This window comes from Coregonus lavaretus (genome assembly GCF_964263955.1).
Source record: "Coregonus lavaretus genome assembly, chromosome: 7".
Taxonomy (NCBI): domain Eukaryota; kingdom Metazoa; phylum Chordata; class Actinopteri; order Salmoniformes; family Salmonidae; genus Coregonus; species Coregonus lavaretus.
In genome coordinates this window covers 17,184,672-17,209,565 of record NC_139994.1, presented here as the reverse complement: position 1 = coordinate 17,209,565, position 24,894 = coordinate 17,184,672, and the positions used below count along the sequence as shown (strand labels likewise).

The 24,894-nt window shown below is 43.1% G+C and overlaps 3 protein-coding genes across 7 annotated transcripts in view; 1 reads left to right on the top strand and 2 right to left on the bottom strand.

Annotated features, from left to right (window-relative positions):
* LOC311132107 (DNA topoisomerase 2-beta-like) overlaps positions 1-7,683 on the bottom strand; it is a 40,019-nt gene extending 32,336 nt beyond the window's left edge. For 2 of the 3 annotated variants that reach the window (XM_084165297.1, XM_084165298.1), the window contains exons 1-2: positions 7,142-7,683; positions 12-242 (exon numbers count right to left, since the gene is read on the bottom strand). In XM_084165297.1, the coding sequence (XP_084021423.1) occupies positions 12-242; positions 7,142-7,183 (273 nt within the window). In that variant the 5' untranslated portion in view covers positions 7,184-7,683. The remainder of the gene's footprint in view (positions 1-11; positions 243-7,141) is intronic. The other variant, XM_084165299.1, reaches the window with a different exon arrangement.
* A 99-nt stretch (positions 7,684-7,782) lies between these two features.
* Positions 7,783-19,007, bottom strand: ngly1 (N-glycanase 1). 3 transcript variants are annotated; one of them, XM_084165300.1, is made up of 12 exons: positions 18,847-19,007; positions 16,443-16,557; positions 16,042-16,263; positions 15,706-15,868; positions 14,469-14,688; positions 14,107-14,228; positions 13,653-13,798; positions 13,239-13,349; positions 10,374-10,550; positions 9,877-10,068; positions 9,389-9,566; positions 7,783-9,107 (listed from the first exon to the last, which is right to left on the bottom strand). In XM_084165300.1, exons 1-12 carry the CDS (start codon positions 18,945-18,947, stop codon positions 8,926-8,928), a joined length of 1,929 nt encoding a protein of 642 aa, XP_084021426.1. In that variant the 5' UTR covers positions 18,948-19,007; the 3' UTR covers positions 7,783-8,925. The 3 variants fall into 3 exon arrangements, with proteins under 3 accessions (XP_084021426.1, XP_084021428.1, XP_084021427.1); XM_084165302.1 differs by having other exon boundaries at positions 9,501-9,566; positions 18,847-18,997; XM_084165301.1 differs by having other exon boundaries at positions 18,823-18,992.
* Positions 19,008-19,260: 253 nt separating this feature from the next.
* On the top strand, positions 19,261-21,912 carry LOC311132255 (3-oxoacyl-[acyl-carrier-protein] synthase, mitochondrial-like). Its single transcript, XM_084165489.1, has 5 exons — positions 19,261-19,354; positions 19,621-20,195; positions 20,428-20,660; positions 20,856-21,083; positions 21,335-21,912. Exons 2-5 carry the CDS (start codon positions 19,656-19,658, stop codon positions 21,735-21,737), a joined length of 1,404 nt encoding a protein of 467 aa, XP_084021615.1. The 5' UTR covers positions 19,261-19,354; positions 19,621-19,655; the 3' UTR covers positions 21,738-21,912.
* The last annotated feature ends 2,982 nt before the right edge of the window (positions 21,913-24,894 follow it).

The window sequence follows — 24,894 nt, the reverse complement described above, 5'->3', positions numbered from 1 at the left end:
ACCTAACTCACCTGGGTGACAGGTTCCACAGAGCCGATGTAGGTGTCTGGCCTCAGCAGGATGTGCTCCAGCTGGGTCTTCTTCTGGTACACCCTCTCCACTGACATCTTCTCTCCTCCCTTCTTCTTGGCTCCTCCACCTCCTCCCTCGGGCTTGCCCCCATCGCCCCTGCCGTTCGCAGCCGCAGCCGCCGCTGCCTCCTCCTCCCTCTTTTTGGCAGCATTCTTCTTATCAAAGAGGGTCTGGTATTAGACACATGTGCACAACTTAGTTAAAAATTACACTAGAGATAAATTGAACTCTGTGTCTGCAGGCACTGGCAGCTGATTATCAGAACTAAGGCACAGCAGTCGCCGTTTTGTTTGACTTCGATTGTTTGGATAGTCCGTCTAAGTCACGTGTCAAACTCATTCCACGGAGGGCCAAGTGTCTGCAGGTTTTCGCTCCACCCTTGTACATGATTGATGAATTAAGGTCACTAATTAGTAAGGAACTCCCCTCACCTGGTTGTCTAGGTCTTAACAGAAAGAAAAAACTAAAACCCGCAGACACTCAGCCCTCCATTGAGTTTTACACCCCTGGTCTAAGTCCTACTAGTTCAGTGTAGCCTCCAATTTTTCAGTCAATGCTCCTTTACGCTTTGGTTGTTTGGTTGATTAGTGGGTTGGTTGGAACTTGGAAGGTTTATTTGGTTAGGCTAGTTGCCCGGCACACACGCCCACAGTAGACACCATTGGTTAAGGTGCACCCAAGGAGAAGCAAAAAAGTGGCTGAGCCTGAGGAGCAAACTTTATCAAATAAAAATGTAAATGTTGCAAGCTTGGGGAAATCTAAACGGTAATGGTGTGGCAATGTATGTATACAATTGATCCAGAGGCTTTGAGCATGCAATAGGCTTATATAAACTGAGCAAATCATCTACTCTGCAATAACAAAAACAGTGGTTGAGTATAATGCAGTCCCTGTCACCTGTGGCCCTTGAGACCCGTTTACATTTCTCTATGGGGAGGTATCTGAGCAACAGACCCTCACAATGCTCATCAGCCTATTAGTAACAAACAGGGGACTCAAAAACAGTTCACTCCACATGGTCTACGGTTTACACAGCAAGTCATAATCATGATCATCAAGCCAAAGCAGCCATTTAGCTCATGACAGTCCACCACTCTGGGATATTTGCTTTAATAAGATATGTACAAAAAAGTAATCTTGAGATTATTATATATATTAGGTCTGCTAAGAACCTAATCTTGGTTGCTCAAACACACTGAAAGAATCCTGCATAATGTCGTTATCGCATCCCTGCCTGCATCTACCTGACAGACAGCTGCTCTATTGTCTATCTGCTGACAGTGGCACGCAAATTGACCTGTGTGAAACTAGCCACAATAAGGATTCACCATGATTGTGGAATTTGCACTTCACCTTCAAAATAAAAGTCCCCCATTGAAAGTGATTAAAACGGATACAAGGTGGAATCATGCCATATTTGCACTAGATAACGCTAAACAAGGTCAAATGTTGTTCTAAATTCAACAAAAGACAATAATTAGTTAATTTGACAAAAATAAAATCTATTGAAATCGTGTGGATGAATTATGAAAAAGTATGAGAAAACCATGTATGCACTCACTTAACTGTAAGTCGCTCTGGATAAGAGCGTCTGCTAAATGACTAAAATGTAAATGTAATTACACTTTAGAATTGCATTGGGGGGGCATACTTATATGCACTGCACAAAATAAAATACAATTTGTCACATGCGCCAAATACAACAAGTGAAGACTTTATCGTGAAATGCTTACTTACGAGCCCTTTCCCAACAACGCAGTTAAAAAGCAAGAAAATTAGCAAATAAATAAAAATTTAAATTGTAACAATAAAATATAAATAACAAGTCTATATACAGGCAATATACAAGGAGTACCGGTACCAAGTCAGTGTACTGGGGTCCAAGGTAGTTGGGGTGATTGAAGTAATATGTACATGTAGTTTTGGTTAGGTGATTGATAGAAGTACTTTGTAGGTAGGGGTGAAAAGCAGAAAGTCCGGGTAGCCAGTTGATGAACTAACTGTTCAGCAGTCTTATGGCTTTGGAATAGAAGCTGTTCAGGAGCCTTTTCGTCAAAGACGGTGCTCTGGTACCGCTTGCCGTGCGGTAGCAGAAAGAACAGACTGTGACTTGGGTGGCTGGAGTCTGACAATTTTTAGGGCCTTCCTCTGACACCACCTGGTATAGAGGTCCTGGATGACAGGGAACTCTGCTCCAGTGATATACTGGGCCATACGCACTTCCCTCTGTAGCGCCTTGCGGTCGGATGCCAAGCAGTTGCCATACCAATCGGTGATGCAGCCAGTCAAGATGCTCTCAATGGTGCAGCTGTAGAACTTTCTGAGGATCTGAGGGCCCATGCTAAATCTTTTCAGCCTTCTGAAAGGGAAGAGGCATTGTCGTGCCCGCTTCACGACTATGTTGGTGTGTTTGGACCATGATAGGTCCTTAGTGATGTGGACACCGAGGAACTTGAAGCTTTCGACCGTCTCCACTACAGCCCCGTCGATGGGAATGGGGGCGTGCTCGGCCCTCCGTTTCCTGTAGTCCACGATCAGCTCCTTTGTCTTGCTGACGTTGAGGGAGAGGTTGTTGTTCTAGCACCACACTGCCAGGTCTCCGACCTCCTCCCTATAGGCTGTCTCATTGTCGTCGTATATCAGGCCTACCACCGTCGTGTCGTCAGCAACCTTAATGATGGTGTGCTGCCACACAGTTGTGGGTGAACAGGGAGTACAGGAGGGGGCTAAGCACGCCCCCGTGTTGAGGGTCAGCGTGGCGGATGTGTTTTTGCCTACCCTCACCACCTGGGGGCGGCCCGTCAGAAAGTCCAGTATCCAATTGCAGAGGGAGGCGTTTAATCCCAGGGTCTTTAGTTTAGTGATGAGCTTGGAGGGCACTATGGTGTTGAACGCTGAGCTGTAGTCAATGAACAGCATTCTCACGTAGGTGTTCATTTTGTCCAGATAGGAAAGGGCAGTGTGGAGTGCAATAGAGATTGCGTCATCTGTGGATCTGTTGGGGCGGTATGTGAATTGAAGTGGGTCCAGGGTGTCTGGGATGATGGTGTTGATGTGAGCCATGACCAGCCTTTCAAAGCATTTCATGGCTACAGATGTGAGTGCTACAGGGCGTTAGTCATATAGACAGGTTACCTTGGTGTTCTTGGGCATGGGGACTATGGTGGTCTGTTTGAAACATATGGGTATTACAGACTGGGTCAGGGAGAGGTTGAAAATGTCAGTGAAGACACTTGCCAGCTGGTCAGCGCATGCTCTGAGTAGGCGTCCTGGTAATCCGTCTGTCCCTGCGGCCATCACACAGTCGTCCGAAACAGCTGGTGCTCTCATGCATGGTTCAGTGTTGCTTCGCCTCAAAGCAAGCATAGAAGGAATTTAGCTCATCTGGTAGGCTTGCGCCACTAGCAGCTCACAGCTGGGTTTCCCTTTGTAATCCGTGAAAGTTTGCAAGCATTGCCACATTCAACGAGCGTCAGAAGCCGTAGCGGGATTTTGTATAAGCTTCTGGATTTGTGTGCTGCTCCTTGAAATCAGTGCCGAGGTTGCCTTTAATCCATGGATTTTGGATAGGGTATGTACGTACGGTCACTGTGGGGACAACGTTGTCGATGCACTTATTAATGAAGCCGGAGACTGATGTGGTAAACTCCTCAATGCCATCGGATGAATCCCAGAACATATTCCAATCTATGCTAGCAAAACAGCCCTGTAGCTTAGCGTCCACTTCATTGGACCAGTTCCGTATTGAGCGCATCACTAGTACTTCCTGTTCCTGTACAGCCTAACCTATGACCCCACAATATTAGAAACAGGTCAATTTGACCCTCCCCAATAATAAACCATGATGATCTTGATGAATTGGAAATTATTTTCCCACCTTAGTTACTGGCCTTCTGTGGCTTTAAACTACACAGTACTACTCAATTCCTCATATTATGATTGGATCCCCCCCCACCGCCAATTATGCTTGGTTTGGCCCGGTCGTCAGAGGCTGTGGTTTGTGAAGGGAAAAAAGTTGCACAATAGCACCTCTCTTTCTCTCCGTTCTCTTCTTAACAAAACACTTAATTCTCTGAGCTAACTTGTAACAAATAAAGAAGTACAATCATATTTAACATGGTAAATTCATAAGCATAATATGGAGAAGGTTTCTATTGCAAAGTGACGGGCCTAAAAAACAAGTTATTATTGGTCACGGTTAAATTGGGCTCAATTTTGTGAGTTCAAAGGCAACTTTGGTATTATTATAAACTTTGAAACAATTGGTTTCTAGTAAACTACATAATTACAGAAGGGCTGTTTCTCTGAACCTCAGGCAGTAGGCTCAAGCAAGTCTGTCTCTCTCCCCAGTCAGAGGCAGCCTGCCTGTCTCACAGACTCTGACCAGCAGCAGCAACCTTTCCTCATTATTTAAAACATAGGATCTTACCCCATGATGAAAGGGGGCCATGACTGAAATAGTTTGGGAAGCACTGATCTAGCTAATGATTAGCACAAATACAGATGGGCAACCCCATGCTTCAGCCTATTTAGTTATAGCCACTATGCTGCATCAGTTGGGCTACAGGTGATAATTGCTTATTGCTAAATAACACACCAGCCTGATATTATGGACCAATATGTTGTTAGGCTCATTTTTGGAGGGACATTCTTATTTTAATGTTGTCACCAGGGCTGCATTCAGGCCCATAAAACGTAATGCAACGTTCAATTAAACGGTTGGACAGTTCTGAAATGGATCCGTGGCTTTCCCACCCGACCCGATATGCATAATTACATTTTAAAAATTAACAGAGACCTAATATTTGTGTAAACTCTACACAGTTGTGTTCTGTGAGTGTCACTGAGAAGGCCGATACCCCATTCCATGGGTGCAACATCCCTAGGTTATGCTGTACAGTGCAACATGAATGTCTAATACACACAATAGACTGACTGGAAAGCTGATTTCCCACAATCAAAGTCCTGCAATATGACTAGAGCTAAGAAGCTAATATTTGAGTGAACTCTATGCAGTTGTGTTCTGTGAGTATCACTGAGCAAGTAGGCTGATACCCCATTTGATGCGTGCAACATCCATAGGTTAGGCTCTACAGTACATACAGTGTATTGCAAAAGTATTCAACCCCCTTGGCGGTTTTCCTATTTTGTTGCATTACAACCTGTAATTTAAATTGATTTTTATTTGGAGTTTCAAAAAATTCAAAAAAATTAATAACGGAAAAGTGGTGCGTGCATATGTAAAAAAATAAGCAAACACGTTTGGTGTTTGCATGTGGGAGACTCCCTAAACATGTGGAAGAAGGTACTCTGGTCAGATGAGACTAAAATTGAGCTTTTTGGCCATCAAGGAAAATGCTATGTCTGGCGCAAACCCAAAACCTCTCATCACCCCGAGAACAACATCCCCACAGTGAAGCATGGTGGTGGCAGCATCAACTGTGGGGATGTTTTTCATCGGCAGGGACAGGGAAACTGGTCAGAAATTAAGGAATTTTTTTTTTTTTTTTTTTCACCTTTATTTAACCAGGTAAGCCAGTTGAGAACAAGTTCTCATTTACAACTGCAACCTGGCCAGGATAAAGCAAAGCAGTGCGATAAAAACAACAGAGTTACATATGGGATAAACAAAATGTACAGTCAAAAACACAATAGAAAATGATGGATGGCGCTAAATACAGGGAAATTCTTGAGGGAAATCTGTTTCAGTCTTCCAGAGATTTGAGACTGGGACAGAGGTTCACCTTCCAGCAGGACAATGACCCTAAGCATACTGCTAAAGCAACACGAGTGGTTTAAGGGGAAACATTTAAATGCCTTGGAATGGCTTAGTCAAAGCCCAGACCTCAATCCAATTGAGAATCTGTAGTATGACTTTACACCAGCGGAACCCATCCAACTTGAAGGAGCTGTAGCAGTTTTGCCTTGAAGAATGGCCAAAAATCCCAGTGGCTAGATGTGCCAAGCTTATAGAGACATACCCCAAGACACTTGCAGCTGTAATTGCTGCAAACGGAGGCTCTACAAAGTATTGCCTTTGGAGGGGGGGTGAATAGAAATGCACGCTCAAGTTCTGTTTTTTGTCTTATTTCTTGTTTGTTTCACAATAAAACATATTTTTCATCTTCAAAGTGGTAGGCATGCTGTGTAAATAAAATGATACAAACCCCCAAAAAATCAATTTAAATTCCAGGTGGTAAGGCAACAAAATAGGAAAAATGCCAAGGGGGGTGAATACTTTCGCAAGCCACATATGCCCCCGATGCAATTCTAAAGTCTAATACATCCGCAGTTCGCTTTCAACTGATTTTTGTCAAATTAACTAAATTGTCTTTTGTTTAGTATTACCTAGTCCAAATATGTCACGATTACACTATTTGTATCCGTTTGAATCACTTTCAAATGGGGGACTTTTATTTAGAAGGAGAACCGCAAATTCCACTATTGTGGATAATCCTTATGTGGCTAGCTTTACACAGGTCCCAAATTGTGCTGCTGTATCTACGGGCTGGCCGCTGCTATAGCTAGCTGGCCAAATGTCTTGCAAATACATATGTCGCATACATTTTTTTTTATAGATTAGGCTACCTACGAATAACGGTATTTGAGACACATTCAAGATTCTATATTCAAACGGCGTGCATGTAAAATATGCAAACTGACTATCAATCCCACTTGACGTGCATTGCAACAAAGAACTTATTGGGGCAATGCCATTGGCCAAGTGGCTCATTAACCGGTGTCTTACAGGAAAGCAATGTTGCCGAATTACATGATAAAAGAAAACAATGTATCTAACGTTGGTGGACTAATCTGTGATTGTATGTGCAGGGCAATCGTAGCTAAATTAATATCCCAAATGATGGCCCATCTTGAATAGGTGCATGCTAGTTTAAAGGAATGTATTAGCTGCTGGCTAGTTAGCATCATCTCTGGCCATTTTAAAATATCCAGCTCTTGACAAACTGGGGAATTTCTCTCGTGCATCCTGGCAAAATGATCAACGCTAGCTGAAGCGATAAAGCAAACCTTTCCAGTAATGCAACATTATAACAAAATAGTAACTTACCACCCAAGTCAGACCCCCACTTCCTGCTGCGCCGTTTGACATCTTCCTTTTGTTTCCCTAAATGTAAGTGATGCTACTAGCAGATAAAATACTGAAAAGTCCTGCATACAATATAGTCCATAAACTCAATAATTATTTCGGTTAACGGACCCCATTGCGTTATTTTCTGTGTCAGTACAAGTTAAAAATGTCTGTCAAAATAGTTCAAGATGGGGGAGTGTATCGCGGCTATTGTTAAAATCGACAAGCGGTGGTTAGAACTAGGCCTGAAATCTTCAACAAAGCTTGCGTGCTACTTGCCGAGGTGTAGAAATTACTGTACAAAATCCAAACGTTAAATAGTTTCACAACATTTTATGTAGTACAAAATAAATTGGAGTTAAAATACGGCTGTAAATCAATACCAAAATGTTCATTCACAAATAATAACACCGCCGCCTGCCTCCGTCCGGCTCCACCATCCGCACGGCGACAATCCCCCACAGCGGAAACCACCAATCCGGTGCTCGCTTTTCGAGGCGCCGGTACTTCAGCCAATGAAAGAAAGACATGCCCCACGATGTACTTGCAATTTGTAACCAGTAGGTGGTAGAACAAACACACCGACCGCATTACTTTTTCTTACTGTAGTCCAGTCTGCGTAAAACCCCAAATAGTACTTTATTATACCGATTGCACAATTGACATATTTGAACAAGGACACATTAACTCCTTTAATATCTGGATTTCTGCAAGGTAATTGTAGTTAAAATATTTGAACACAGGTCTTCATCATGCATTCACCATAAATACATATAGAATACCAGTATATCCATAACCATAAGTGGATACATGCATAAAAACCTATCAATAGTTACATGGCTTTCTGGTGTCCATTCAACATTACATACAACAATTACACATACATTGTATTGCCTTCTTCAAAAGACAAGTGGAAAATCCATATCAGATGGACTTTAGGCTCACAAGTCATATATTCCTATTCTGTGTCCAGGAGCCTGAACCTTGTTATGCAGGGGGTTGCAGCCAGGCCATATTGATCCATCATCCCCTTTGAGGTGGAAAGCCATGTTGGACACCATATGCTTGCAAGGGGTCCAAGAGGATTAAGTCAAGTAAGTTACTCCTCATTGGGCAGAGACAGTCTAGATAACAGAGGCTTTTGTGTCATACAGAAGCTGGGTCTTGCTACATTACTGGCAGTAAATATCCAAGTAGCATCATTACAAGATATGTAATCAATATAAGATTATTGATTGAAGACACACAGATCCCAAAGGATTATTGAACTACCTGACCGACCATCCATCCATCCATCCATTCTGTACCCACAACCAACATCACCAAACTACTACCCCTCCGTTTGTCTCATAAGCACCAAGACGCATATGAATATACAATACATGACTATGCACAGAGTCTGTGTATTCAAGGTGATCATCTTGAGCACGTGTCAATCTCATTCCGCGGAGGGCCGAGTGTCTGCAGGTTCACTCCTCCCTTGTACTTGATTGATGAATTAAGGTCACTAATTAGTAAGGAACTCCCCTCACCTGGTTGTCTAAATCTTAATTGAAAGACAAAAACAAAAACCAGCAGACACTTGGCCCTCCATGGAATGAGATTGACACCCCTGATCTTGAGCAAGGCACTGAGCAGAATCACTGATCTATACATCATGTTGCATCCCAAAATAACTACTCATTACGTGATGAAGATTAGCGAACCAACATAGCAGCGCCTTGCTCAGCGCGATCGCCATCGAATGCACAGTGTCTCCATCATCAAGCGTCCTCCTCTTCCATCTCAACGAGGATTTCCAACGAGGATTCCTCAAGCTCATTCAAACTCCGCCGGAACAGCTGGGAGTGTTGCCATGACGACTCTCCCTCTCCTCCAGCTAGCTCCGCCTCCACGACCAACTCAGAGGATCCAGAAAGACCCGCAACCAAATGCATCTCCCCGTCTGTGTTCAAAAACATGACAAAACATTTAGCCATTGTTATGCAGGATAAGGATGAAAAAATATATAATTTAAGTGCACATGCAAATCAATGTCGTTCACTGTCACACCTGATTATCAAATCATAATATATCCGTTTTACATTTACAAATCACTAAGTACCAGTATACAATTAGCACTTTAAGTCGATTTGAAAAAAGGCTTCCAACTTAATCCTGAAAGGGATGGGTCACACAAACCAGACAAAAATCTATCTGACAAAAATCTATCAATCATCCATCAACCTCCTGAGAACTCTGTGGTGTTCTGTCCAGACTGCAGACTCCAGCGGACGGTTCCAGAGTGAAAGGTCTGGCTGCATGCTCTGACTGAGACAGTCTTTATCTTCATTCTTACAGGAGCACAGTCCAACTTCCAACTGATGTTCCCTGACGATGAGCCCTCTGTACGAGCTAGATACACCTGACAGGGCATAGAGCGCATTTACTGACAGGAAAAATACAGCATAAATATGGAAACATTTACAGTTGAGATACACACATCCTATAGAAGCAACATATCCAAAGGTTGGATATATTGATAAAGGCAACTTCTTTATTATTGGTTCTGCAAAATAGTCATGCCCTTGAATTAACGATCACAAAGACTGCCCAATAGAAAAATGACAGAAAAGCAACAAAGTATCCCATTGATGTGTCAATACAAGAACTGCATTGAATCAATAAGAGCGTTGCATCTTGTCGTTTATGACATATCATGGATGAAAACTAACCATCTGCCAGTCATTTTCCAGCTTCCTGAGGACAGACTCTTTCCTCCACACAGTCTTGTCCCAGCCCTGAATGTCCTCACTGTCATTGGACACCCTGCAGTAGTGATCCTTGGTGGAGTTGTACCGCAGATGGAATACTCTCCCACTTTTCTCCTTCTCAGTCGGAACAAACACAAACTCTGCTGCAGCAGCCTGGGGGGGGGGAGAGAGAAACACAAACACATTCATTTAAAAGAGCTGTTGCCCCCACTGGTCCCCAAATTCCAAGACAAGTGTTCCTATCCGACTCAAAGGACCATTAAAGTTAATAATAATAATAATAATAATAATAATAATAATAATAAGCCATTTAGCAGACACTTTTATCCAAAGCGATTACAGTCAAAGCGACTACAGTCATGCATGCATACATTTTCATATCAGTGGTCCCAGTGGGTCCACAAACATGCAAGGAAGTAACCAGTTATTTGACTCAGTAACACAGCTGTATATCTCACTGATGGGGTAGTCCCTAGTCCTGTCTCCCCGCGGGCAGCCTTCCAGGCCAGGGAGCCAGAGTTGCGCCCCCCCAGATCACCCTGTTTGGGTGTCTTAGGAGATATAAACTCCACCAGCTCCACTAGAAGCATCTCTAACAGCTCCTTCTTCCTCTCAGAGCTCAGGGACTGCTGTCTCTGGAAATGAATACAGGAAAGTAATGGGTGACTGAGCGCTACCCTCTACAGATTAAAACACAGGAATGTTATCAGGCTCTGGGTAGAGTGACTGCTACCAGAACAGCATGGGTGAGGGGCTGCATAATCTCCTGAGCTGACTGGCAAATTCAGGGCCATTAAGCCTAAAAAAAATCTAGTTTAAAAAATACATTTAATAAGCCTCCTTTTGAATTAAATTGCTTGTAGGTTTACAATCTACCGCACCAAATGAGAGGTGTCTCTCTACACAAATTGCATATCATACAGTACCAGTCAAAGGTTTGGACACACCTACTCATTCAAGGGTTTTCTTTCTTTATTTTTACTATTTTCTACATTGTAGAATAATAGTCAAGACATCAAAACTATGAAATAACACATATGGAATCATGTACTAACCAAAAACGTGTTACATTTTTTTTATATTTGAGATTCTTCAAAGTAGCCACCCTTTGCCTCGATGACAGCTTTGCACACTCTTGCCATTCTCTCAGCCAGCTTCATGAGGTAGTCACCAGAAATGCATTTCAATTAACAGGTGTGCTTCTTAAAAGAAATTTGTGGAATTTCTTTCCTTTTTTTATGCGTTTGAGCCAATTAGTTGTGTTGTGACAAGGTAGGGGGGGGGGTATACAGAAGATAGCCCTATTTGGTAAAAGATCAAGTCCATATTTTGGCAAGAACACCTCAAATAAGCAAAGAGAAACGACAGTCCATCATTACTTTAAAGACATGAAGGTTATTCAATCCGGAAAATTTCAAGAACTTTGAAAGTTTCTTCAAGTGCAGTTGCAAAAACCATCAAGCGCTATGATGAAACTGGCTCTCATGAGGACCGCACTACGTTCATCCACCTCTGGCCTGTTAGCCCCCCTACTTCTACGGAAGCACAGTTCCCGCTCAGCCCAGTCAAAGCTATTCGCTGCTCTGGCACCCCAATGGTGGAACAAGCTCCCCCATGACGCCAAGACAGCGGAGTCACTGACCACCTTCCGGAGACACTTGAAACCCCACCTCTTTAAGGAATACCTGGAATAGTATAACAGTAATCCTTCTACCCCCCCTCACCCACAAAAAAAAAGGGTGGTTGTCCCACTGGCTATCCTAAGTTGAATGCACCAATTTGTAAGTCGCTAAATTACTTAAATGTAAATGATAAGTTCATTAGAGTAACTACACCTCTGATTGCAGCCCAAATAAATGCTTCACAGAGTTCAAGTAACAGACACATCTCAACATCAACTGTTCAGAGGAAACTGCGTGAAATCAGGCCTTCATGGTTGAATTGCTGCAAAGAAACCACTACTAAAGTTCACCATTAAGAAGAAGAGACTTGCTTGGGCCAAGAAACACGAGCAATGGACATTAGACCGGTGGAAATCTGTCCAAATTGAAGATTTTTGGTTCCAACCGCCATGTCCTTGTGAGACGCAGAGTAGGTGAACGGATGATCTCCGCATGTGTGGTTCCCACCGTGTAGCATGGAGGAGGTGGTGTGATGGTGCTTTGCTGGTGACACTGTCAGTGATTTATTTAGAATTCAAGGCACACTTAACCAGCATGGCTACCACAGCATTCTGCAGCGATACGCCATCCCATCTGGTTTGCGCTTAGTGGGACTATCATTTGTTTTTCAACAGGACAATGACCCAAAACACACTTCCAGGCTGTGTAAGGGCTATTTGGCCAATAAGGAGAGTGATGGAGTGCTGGATCAGATGACCTGGCCTCCACAATCACCTGACCTCAACCCAATTGAGATGGTTTGGGATGAGTTGGACCGCAGAGTTTAGGAAAAGCAGCCAGCATGTGCTCAGCATATGTGGGAACTCCTTCAAGACTGTTAGAAAAGCATTCCAGGTGAATCTGTTTGAGAGAATGCCAAGAGTGTGCAAAGCTGTCATCAAGGCAAAGGGTGGCTACTTTGAAGAATCTAAAATATATTTTGATTTGTTTAACACTTTTTTGGTAACTACATGATTCCATATACGTTATTTCATAGTTTTGATGTCTTCACTATTATTCCCTCCCTCCTCCCTTTCCTCAATTACGGGCCTTTTCATGTGCCTCAGAACCACAGGCAAATCATAATTAAGGCTGAAACTGTCTATTATGATTGGAATTTTTTACTAGACAGGCGTAATTACAACCAAAATGGTTGACTTAAAATAAAAAAACGATGAGTTTAAACGGCCAATCAAGGGCTTTAACTGAGAAAAAATAACACACATTTATAATCATCTGATTAACATCCATGTAACCGAAAATGAGCACTTCTCATGGCCGTCACGTATAGGCTACAGACCCTCAGGAATCTCTAGAGCTGGTCGGAAAAGCAGTTCCAATCTGACCCCAAAGAGTCAAGAGTATGAGCTCCCTCTTCTCAAGCTGTTCCAACGGAAGCAGAGGGCCAATCCCTGGCTGAATCCCCCATCATAGACAGAGACAGTGTGTGGAGAGACCATGTCAGACTCTCTGCCCTCTCTCCAACCCCTCATACTAAAAATAAATAAAAACCCTTGAATAAGTAGGTGTGTCCAAACTTTGGACTGGTACTGTATATGCTCATAACAAGTGAAGCATTATACCTGTTTACACATATGTAGACACTGGTTTGGTGCTGAATATATGAGGTTAAAAAGTGGTGGAATTCTGAGGTGAACCTACCACAGCATTGAGCCCGTTGATGGTGTGTAGCAGCCAGGGCTCCTGGACCTTGGTCCGTCTGGACAGGACCTCTGGGTGCTTACAGGAATACCTCCAGGTCACATCCACCACCTGCAGCACAACACACTCCTAACATCCTGAAAACTCTACAAGCCACAGCTAGAGACTTATTGACTCATTTGATTCTGAAGTGTGTATAATCAAGCTAAGCACGCGTGAAGAGATTAGGTCAAGCATCTCTTCATACGTTAACAGATTGGGCCTAAGTGAATGCTCCCTATTGCTTTGTGTTTAGCCACAAGTGGTAGCAGTGGTCAAGATGGTTGAACAAGGCATTTTCAGTGGGAAACGCCAACTACTCTCTCTGGCACCTACAAAGTCTACATTCTGTGTGAGACTGAGTGTGTTCCTCACCTGGTCCTTGGAGAAAGCCAGAACGTAGGCTAGTTTCTTGCCCCAGCCGATCTCATAGAGCAAAGGTTTGTCACAGGCGTTCTCACAGGAGTCACAGTGCAGCCAGCGGTGCTGAGAGGCAGAGTACACCTCTGTCCACACGTGGTCTGGGACAGGACAAGGTCCAGGCAAACATATTAATGACATATCTGCCATACAGTATTTGCGGAGATGCACAGTTATGGTCAGTTAGAAATAGTTGAGAATAGAATAGGATAAGCAGCCATGGAGCAAATTCCTGCATGTCGTCAATAAACCTCTCCAGAGATAAGTGCAGAGAATGGGAAAGCGGTCATACTTTAACACAGAACAACAGGAACATGTTGAGAGAACCCCTCCTGAACCGGTCTTAATTAGTAGAGCCTCCAGTAACAGTATCTGTCCTTTAACATGAATGAATAGAGTGTTACAGTACCTGTGCTGTCCCAGATATACCTGGCCTCCAGGCCCAGGGCTCTGCAGCACAGGGTGAAACAGTTGGCCCACTCCCCACAGCGCCCTCTCCTGGTCTCCAGCAGCTTCTCAGGGTTGTTGTACCTGCATACAGAGGAGAGTGATGTCTTAATATGTCCCTTAGCATATATTTTTATCCAATGTGACTTACAGTAGTGAGTGCATCCCTTTTTAAGTAAAATCCCTGCAGGAATTGAACCCACGACCTTGGCATTGTTAGCACCACGCTCCTACCAAAAGACCTCGTAGGACCACGTTCCAGCTTATCTTTGAAACAGTTGTGATATATAAATGATAGGGAAAACACTGACTCATTGAACCCACCTGGGGAACCTGGTAGAGTGGTTACAGGCCTGACAGTGATGGTTCTCTACCCTCTGGGCTCCCCAGCGAAGGTCCTCTGTAGATGGGGCCAGTGGGCCTGAGGACTGGGTTGGACCCCCACAGTGGCTGCAAGGCAGGCAGTCCACCCAGGAGAAGAACTCCTCTTTAAACCAGCGGAGCAGCGCCAGCACCAGTAGGTCCTCTTCACTCAGGTTGCAATCTGAAGACCGGAGAGAGACAGGAATATGGTCAAAGCAAGGATAAATGTCTTTAAAGTTCATGGACATCCAGAAATACAATAAACATGTGAACTGTTTGATTACAAGCTCTGAACAGTTTGCTCCTTTATTCATGCACCTTCGCTGTGGAGTGAGGTAGCAACGGTGTTCTTGTTGTCGTTGTTTTAATAATAATTATTAGGCCTATTGCAACAAAAACAAGGTAATGTCTCGTTAAACCATCAATACGCGCTAAAATTACCCGCACGGCTGATCTCAATTGCAACCATCATTGGCCACCGATTTACCGTTCCCTAAAGCGGATGTCTGTGGTAATTTACCCAGCCTCATACATTTTTCATTTACAATTTAATGTAATCCATTAATTACAATTTGTCTTTAAAAAGTTTAGTCATTTCTTATCAAGACCGGGGGGAAATATCTGTTTTAAATACGTAACTAAATCAAGTCAATCGAGATTAGTTATATAATCTATAATTTTTTATCAAATTAAAATGTAGTCTAATAACATTACTTCAAATGGTACACATATTATTTTGCCATTTAAGATTAAACTTTTGAATGAAGTATAGGCACTTATATTCTTCGAATAAGTATTTTACATTCATCAGCCTTACGGCTTCTGATCCTCCTGAGAAGTCGTTATTTCATCGGGGGTGGGAATAGAGAACCTAGACAAGGACAGTTGCAGCTGTCTGGTATCAACATAAGATCAGCTAAATCACCGGTTTATTGTTGTGAGTTTTTCCATTGCAATCAAGCTTATTTTAGCACGCAGGTGCATGTAATCTCCCGTTAGTATCGTTTTAAGAAAAACTCCGCCAACACGGTGCTCCATGTGAAGTTCCGCGTCTTCGTTGCAATCCACCCAGCGTTTATAAAGCACAGTAGAACTGGTTTAGCCTGAATTCATCTCATCTGCCAGCCCACAGTAGCAATTGAGACTGGGAATGAGGTTAAACCTGAATAGGAACTCTGAACTACGGGGTTGGTGTTACCTGGATCAGCCTGCTTGCTCTGCTGTAGTTTCTCCTTGACTGCAGTGGTCAGCTGCTGGTGTGGTATAACGCATAGAGCTTTCTGCTGTAGCTCTGAGTTCTCATACTCCATCACATGCTGGAAGTTAGACTGAAGGGTGGTCAGGAAGATCATACTGCTTTCCTGGTGAACAGAAACAGAGGGAGGGAGGGAGGAGGGGGTGAGAGAGGAGGGAGAGAGAGAGAGATGAGAGAAGAGGGGAGAGAGTTAAATTTAAGGGATGCAATTGTTTACTGACAAAGAAAAGTAGAGTGTATCAGAGAGAAATTATCCTAAACACAAGACTGAAGCTTTACCAAGGAAGGTGCTTGTGCAGGGGTTTGTCTAGCTGGCAGGCTGGCAGTAACAGGTGGACCATGGGCTGGGGCTGAGGTTAGGGCTGGGGCACTCGCTGTCACAGGAGACTGTTGGGGCTGCCCCACACCCAGTCTCTGATCCCTTTCTGCAGCGATGGACTCCCGGATTCTCCTCAGTTGGTCCACAGAGGCAGACTTGGGGAACACCAGGTGAGTTTCAGCCTGAGGAGAGAGGGAGACATCCAGATAAAAATACATCCCAAAAGACATGCATCTAGGCTTCTGGCATGTTCACTTATGTTGAACTTTTCAAAGGTAGTCATGCATACATCTTTCTTGACATTTCAATGACATTCAATCAGTGTGTTTTTAGAATAAGGATGACGACAATAGTAGCCTACCTCCTCAAAGCCCATCTCAAAGAGGCACTCCACTGCCCCTCTGACAGGCAGGAGTTTGGTGGAAAATGTAGGGTTCCCTATTCGAATAGACCTGTATTTGCCTTCATTGGGATTCCTGTAAGGACATTCACAAATATCTTAGGTAGTGAATATGCATTGGATGCCTTGCAAAAGTATTCAGACTCCTTGGATTTCTTAACTTTTATTGTGTTGCAAAGTGGGATTAAAATAGATTTAATTGTCATTTAAATACAAAATTAATAATTAAAATAATCGTTGCATAAGTATTCATCCCTTTTGTTTAGGCAAGCCTAAATTAGTTAAGGAATACAATTTGGCTTAACAAATCACATAATAAATTACATGGACTACAACAGTGTGAAATAATACAGGCTGACATTATTTTTGAATGACTAACCCTTCCTCTGTCCCCCATACATACATCTGTAAGGTCCCTCAGTCAAGTATTGAATTTCAAGCACAGATTTAACTACAAAGACCAAGGAGCTTTTCGAAAGCCTCGTAAAAGAAGGGCAGTGATTGGTAGATGGGTAACAATAACAAATCAGACATTGAATCTCTCTTTAAGCATGGTCAAGTTAATAATTACGCATTGGATTATGTATTAAACCACCCAGACACAAAGATAGTAGTCCTTCTGAACTGAGCTGCAGGACAGGAATGAAACTGCTCAGCGATGTTACCATGAGGCCATTCTTGAGGATGGAACAACAACATTGTAGTGTCTCTCAATAATGACCTAAATGACAGTGTGAAAATAAAAAATATATACAAAAATATTCCTAAACATGCATCTTGTATGCAACAAGGCACTAAAGTAATACTGAGAGGGAGAAAAAACACAGCAAAGGAATACACTATTTGGCCTAAATGCAAAGCCTTATATTTGGGGGCAAATCCAACAAATCATTGAGTAACTGCCTCCTTATTTTCAAGCATGGTGGTGGCTGCATCATGGTATGGGTATGCTTGACATCGGCAAATACTGGGGAGTTTTTCAGGATAAAAAGAAAAGGGATGGATCTAACCACAGGCATAATGCTAGAGGAAAACCTGCTTCAGTCAGTCTGCTTTACACCAGACACTGGCAGAGGAATTCACCTTTCAGCAGGACAATAACCTACAATACAAGGCCAAATCTACACTGGAGTTGCTTACCAAGAAGACAGTGAATGTTCCGGAGTGGCCAAGTTACAGTTTTGACATAAATTGGCTTTAAAATCTATGGCAACACATGACAATTGCTGTCTAGCCATGATTCCCCAACAGCTTGACAGAGGTGAAGAATTTTGAAAAGAATAAATGGGCAAATATTGCACAATCCAGGTGTGCAAAGCGATTAGAGATTTACCCAAAAAGGACTCAGACAACTCCCATAATTTTAAAGCTGCAATATGTAACTTTTTGGAGGACGACCAAATTTACATAGAAATGTGAGTTATAGATCTGTCACTCATTGAAAGCAACTCTAAGAAGCCCTATTTCTATGCTTCCCGTGCTTAAATGTAATTTTTGCGTGTTACTTTCGGTTTTGTACACTAGCTTAAATAAAGCAGAAAATACAATATTTTTTGGTTATTGCAAAGATATTTCACAGCGGCTTAGATGGTACAATGATTATCTACACTATACATTGTTGTCACAAACTGAAATTAGGCGAACTATTACAATTTTAGCAACAAGGAAATGGCAGAGCGACTTCTGCATTTTGCAGCTAACTTACCCAAGAAGACAGCTGTAATCGATGCCAAAGGATTCTAACATGTATTCACTCAGGGAGCTGAATACTAGTACAACGACTATATTTTTGTTATTAGATTTTTATTCACCCCCCCCCCCCCAAAAAAAAAAAAAAAATGTAGATTTTTTATCCACTTAGACACGAGTATTGTGTAGATTGTTGACAAATCATATTGCAATTTTTATTCCACTTTATAAGAATAAAATGTGATATAATCCAACAGGCAAGGGGTCTGAATACTGTTGCAAGGCACTGTATGTTATGTCGGTATGTGAAGATCTGGCAGGTATTTTGAGTTCCTTGTAGCAATTTTCATACGTTTCTCAGCAGCTGCATGAGAGAAAGTTGAGCTAGAGATAAGTAGCTACATTTGTTCCAATCGTTTCCAAGAGGCAAATAAATGTCATTACGATGTAACAAGCGCTCGCGCCTCAAGCGGATGATAGCTTTGCGCGTGACGGTTTCAGTAGTTTGTAGTCGCCTCGTATTTCCATTTTCTTTTCAACAAGATGACACTGCATAATGTCTAGCTATGAGCTAAAGAATCTAGCTAGTTAGTAAGGAGGCTAGCATTATAAGCTAACCAGCAAAGTTAGCTAGGCTATGTTTTTCACTTACATTCAAGCACACTGACATTATTACCTAAGAATGTTGTCGGCATAGGTGATCAACAATTTCGCGACGTCTAGAAACACTTCATTCGAATTTTCGCATAATGTTGAGAATCCTTGAGACGCAGCCATGTTTTCTCTGCTACAACCTCCTTCCCTGGACGTATTTTACTCACTGAGGTAGGTAGCGATGATTTCACTGCTGCTAGCAACCTTAAGTAAATAATCAAAATAGCTGCCACTGCAATGCCTGAACAAATCACAACTATTCAAATAACAACTATTCAAAAATCGATGTAAAATATGGTAATGTTATCCATAAAGCAATATTTCCTAAATGTATGCATTAATTTACATTGTTCTGTTGTATAAAAATTTTAATCTACACTTCTATGTTCAATGTATGGTATCAGGCAATACGACAGTATCCCCGTTGAATGAACTCAGTTGCTTGGATGCCAGTGTGTTAGCGAGACTCATTTGACATTTAGAGAGGATTTCAGAGGTATAATGACATAATCTATCATCGCTTTCACGTGGTAAGTGGCAAATAGATGATTAAGGGAGGTTTATTTCGTAGTTGGACAAATTAGAACGCTAGTAGCCTGTCGTGTTGGTGAGGGATCAGTCATTGACAGCCTGGATCCAGGGACACAGATAGAGCAGTAGCCTATAATTTTGCAAGGATAAGGATATGATAGCATTTGCACTACCTACATACCATACTGTATTGACGTGATAGGTATGAGTCAAGAATGAGTTATGCTGCTAAACTGTTAATTATTGTTTTTTCTCTACACCACAGGATCCACAGAGATAGCAGAGAAACAAATCAACATCATGTCTTCATTGTGTTGGCCAAAGCTGCTGTTGTACGTTGCATCACATCGCACCACCAGAACACTTCTCAACAAGAGCACTTGTATGTGTTCAACATGTCCAAATCTGAGACACTACACCTGTGGAAAGAGTCCGCCCAGGAGGAGAGTAGCAATCACTGGAATAGGACTTGTCTCTCCTCTCGGCACAGGGACTACTCTACCCTGGAAGCAGCTGATTAGCGGTGCCAGTGGGATCGTCGCCCTTGACTCTGAGATGTATAAGACAGTCCCCTGTAAAGTGGCAGCCCTGGTGCCCCGAGGGGACGGAGAGGGCCAGTTCAAGGACGAGAGATTCGCCACGCGCGGGGAGATCAACAGTATGTCACCAGCCACTGTCATGGCTCTCGGTGCCGCCCAGCTGGCACTGGAGGATTCTGGGTGGTATCCCAGCAGGCCTGAGGAGCAACTGACCACAGGGGTGTCAGTGGGGATGGGCATGGTTTCGCTGGACGAGATCGCCAAGACGTCGGCCATCTTCCAGGCGAAAGGTTACAGTAAGGTCAGTTATGGGGTCCGCTGTAGCCAGCAGGCGCTGAAGTGTGCTGTGCTGCTTCCAACTTCTCAGGTGTGTGTGTGTGTGTGTTTGTGGCAGGCTTAGTAGGTAGGAGTGTGTCCTATTTGCAGAGAAGGGTTGAGAATGTGGGATTAAATAACAACAGACTGCAAATAAAACACCAATTTCCATTTTGATGGATGGATTTAATAAAAGTTGTATTGTATTTGTATTCTAGGTCAGCCCCTTCTTTGTGCCTCGTATCCTGGTCAACATGGCTGCCGGTCACATCAGCATCAAGCACAAACTAAAAGGCCCCAACCACGCTGTGTCCACCGCCTGCACCACTGGAGCCCATGCCCTCGGTGACGCAGCCAGGTTCATCGTCCACGGAGACGCTGTCGCCATGGTAGCGGGTGGGACAGAAGCCTGTGTGGGACCTCTGTCAATCGCGGGGTTCGCAAGGGCGAGGTAAATCTTGAAAATCCCAGGATATTTTTGTTGTTGTTTGTTTGTGTTATTGTTGTTGTTAGTATACATCTAGTCTGTCCTTTTATAAATGTGTACATATGTATTAAGATATGCCTATGCCATTTGTATGTTCATGGATTTCAGTTTGTACTGACTGCTATGTCGGTGTAATTCAACTTTAACTTTTATTTGAAGGGCTCTGAGTACCCACTGGAATGACCAGCCCAGGCTGGCATCACGGCCCTTCCACCCAGAGAGGGATGGGTTTGTGATGGGTGAAGGGGCTGCGGTGGTGCTCCTGGAGGAGTGGGAGCATGCTGTGGGGAGGCGGGCCAGGGTGTATGCTGAGGTGCTGGGGTACGGACTGTCAGGGGACGCCAGCCACATCACAGCCCCCGCTGCTGATGGAGACGGAGCCTTCAGGTAAAAGTCATGGATGGGGTTTATAGCACTCTTTCACCAGGTGCTTACTATTTGTGTTAGGAGTTAAGGAACCATTGAGATGTACTGTAGCCAGTACCATTATCAATATCTATCAACATGACCATGAAAAAAATATGTAAAAAATCTTAGGCCTATTTCAAAACAATTCAGAAATGTTAAATGAAATGGTGAACAAATTTGAAGTGATTACATTTTTACAGTCCATTTTAATTATCCTGTTCTTCTTCCAGGTGCATGTCTGCAGCGCTCCGAGACGCAGGTGTGGAACCAGCCCATGTGACGTACGTGAACGCACATGCCACCTCTACACCACTAGGTGACGCTGCAGAGAACGCTGCCATCAAGAGACTGTTCCAGCAGCACGCCGCCGCCCTGGCTGTGTCCTCCACTAAGGGGGCCACGGGGCATCTCCTGGGGGCTGCTGGGGCCCTAGAGGCAGCCTTCACTGCCCTGGCCTGCTACCACAGCACTTTGCCACCCACCCTCAACCTGGACCGCACCGAGCCAGAGTTTGACCTGAACTATGTGCCCTGCACGGCACAGCAGTGGAAGACAGAGGGCAGACGGGTAGCTCTCACAAACTCTTTTGGGTTTGGGGGGACTAATGTGTCGCTGTGTCTCGCCAGTGTCTGAAAAGCTTGTCTGAAGGATTCAATTCTTACTTGTTTTGTATGGGATTCCTAGTATTTCAGTTTCAAAATATTCTCAATATTATATTGGGACATGTAACAGGGTAAATAATTTGCATGAAATGATGATCGATGTTTGCATTTTGTTCATTAAAATACAGATGTACTTTGTGTACTTGAATACCAGTAGTATGTATATTTATCACCAGCAGGTGTCACTGTCTCACATGGAGACTACACTGGAGAGGCTATGGATTTATTACCTTTGATATTTATACAGGCAGTTCAGCTCCAGCCCAGAGCCCGTTATTGTATTAGAAGGCTGTGCTCCAGCCCATGAATGAGCAGTTGGTTAGTCATAAAGTGTAATTTCGCAAGGCTTCCTGGATCCACCATGAGCATAAACATCATAAACAGCACAGTCACTCATTTGGGTCCCAAAGGCCCTGGTTCACACTTCCTGTCCTCCAAAACAGGGTTTTTTAAATGGTGGAATTCAGTGGTTCTCTACCTGAGTTATGGGTAAACCTGGGGATACTTGGCCTATCCCCAGGTTACTTGGGAAGACGCATAAGAACATATGCCTACTGGTAAATTGCACGAGGGGGCTACTTCAGGGTTACCCCAGGCAGAGCAAAATGTGATTGAGGATACAGTGACGAAAGAACCACTGGTGTAATTCTACAGCCGGATTTAGCACTGCTGTTTATTGGAGGAGAGATGATCTAACGTTACCAATAATCCTCTCTCTCGTTTTCTCTCTCTCTCTCTCTCTCTCTCTCTCTCACACTGAAAGTGCTTATGGTTTTGTTTGTTAAATCAGCAATACATGCAAGCAGAGCATTTTGTGTATTTACTGGTATTTAAGGTGTTCATCCATCCTAGCTCTGTAAGATATATTCTACATACTGGGGGCCGGTTTCCCAGACACAGATTAAAAAGCCTTGTCCTGGACTAAAAAGAGCTTTCAATGGAGATTCTCCGGTAAATTGTCAGGTAAACTGGCCTTGTATTTGTCTGGGTTCTGTGTGAACAACAAGGTCTCAGTCTCAGACAGAGGAGGGCACGGTGGTGATGTGATAGGGAAGGTTAAGTGGAGACAATGTGACATTTTCTGCATCCCAAATGGCACCCTATTCCCCCTAGCACACTACTTTTGACCAGGGCCTATAGGGCTCTGGTCAAAACAAAATGAGTGTACTCATTTGGGACGCAAACATTATTTCAAGGGAGACATAGAGGTAATGGAAAAAACATGTCCCGGAGGGGACCAGGAAAATAAGCTTTCACATTTGTTCCTCCACTTTTGTTCCTCCACAAGCAATAATCAGTGCTAGCCGCTCTTCTATGGAAAAGAGAAACTGAGTTGTTGAACCAAAGTGGTCCTCCTGAGGGAGATGTGTAATGATTGCATAGGGGGAATATGAAGGGTGATTTAGGGATCTCTTATCCTCTTTGTATTCCCTCTGGATCACTGGATGTCGGTTGATCAGTCTGAGGCAAAGCTACTATGAATGTGATTGTAGAAGAAGATTAGCCTCTTGCAACCTGTTGGCGCAGGAGTATATAGAGAGGTATATACAGTATGATGTACTAGTAGTGTATTTTACTGTAAATATTGACTGGTATGAACATCAGTTGATATGAACAAAATGCAGGCTTTCTTTCAATCTATTGGAAACATTGTGCAAAACATACTCTTCAGTGTATGAATTCTTGAATACTTTCTTCAGTCACGACTGAAGTGAATTGCAGATGCAATACATGAAACTAACTAGCATGATGAATTACAGGGGGATGTCTCTTTCTCAAGGCCATTTTTAGATATTAAGTTTTATTAACTCTTATAGGATGTCATCTTCCACTAATGAATAAATCAATTATTAATTCACCTTTTTAATTTTAAATAATTTGACATGGATAAATGATATGGGAAGCTTTTTTTCTAGTTACGAAGAAAGGATAGCCCTTATCTGTGTCTTGAACCTTTTTAGAGTTTCGTTTTTTAGTTTGACAACTGACCTAACCCAGCAGCAGGTGCTGTTCTTTGTGGTATTTTCACAAAGTTATTTGTGGAAAGTTAACCTCCTCCCCTGGCTATTGCGCACAGTGCATTTGGGCTGAAGTGTCTGGGAATGAGATTAGTGGAAAGTGGACATAATGTATCAGACAGAACACCATAATAACAGATTCACTGTAGGCAGGTTTATTCAGTGATGACCTAACTTCCCCCTCAACGGCTGTCATTGCATTACCATCCCTCATGTATCAAAAGTATTGACATTGACACACTGCAGTATTGTGCTGTTATGACTGATTATTAATCAAGAGATGCTAATGATCTATTCCATGTACAGTATAGACATAGAAATGTGAGATCACAAATATGGTTTCCAATTGACTTTCTCTAAGGCACATCTGTTGTTTGTTTGTTTGTTGGTTTTACAGACAGAGTAGAGCTTTAGCAAGTTTTAGGTCTACTCATTCCATTCCGCAATACTGCATTTTTGTGCATGAAATTGGAGATTGACATTTACAGTTCCATTTGTTTTTTATAGCGTTATGAACAAAAGGCTAGCTCCCACTTACCGCATTGACAGAAGTGGCCCTGCCGTCCCACCTCACCGTACTGTAATGCACTCACACTGCCATTTAGTGCACAGTAAGTGAGGTGGTAAAACATTGACAGCTAGAGAGAGAGGGCCCAGAGTATGTAAATTAAATGTGGCGTACAGTACGTTCAGCTTCGAAGTATTTCTCTACCTTTCTACTCTGAGCGGCAATCATCGAAGTTAACGGCTCCTCCATTGATCTGTATCTCCATTACCTTCCTCCCTCCCTCCCCTTGTCACAGCCCTCCTCTGATTCCTCCCCCCTCTACCTATCGATACTGCCACAGCCCGAGCACCTAACCCAGGGACGAATGATTCCTATTAATGATAATTACTGATTCGATTAATGTTTTTTCTCTTATTTTTTCTCATTTTCTCCATTCATGCTTTCCAATTAGGAGACATCCAAGCTGAATTACGCTCACCATGGCAACAGAGTCGGCATGTATTCCCTTTGATATCAGGCGGAGCCAACCGACCGTCCCACAGGAGAGCAACGGGGTTTAGCTCCTCTACAGACACACGTACGCATGCTAAAATGATAGCTTC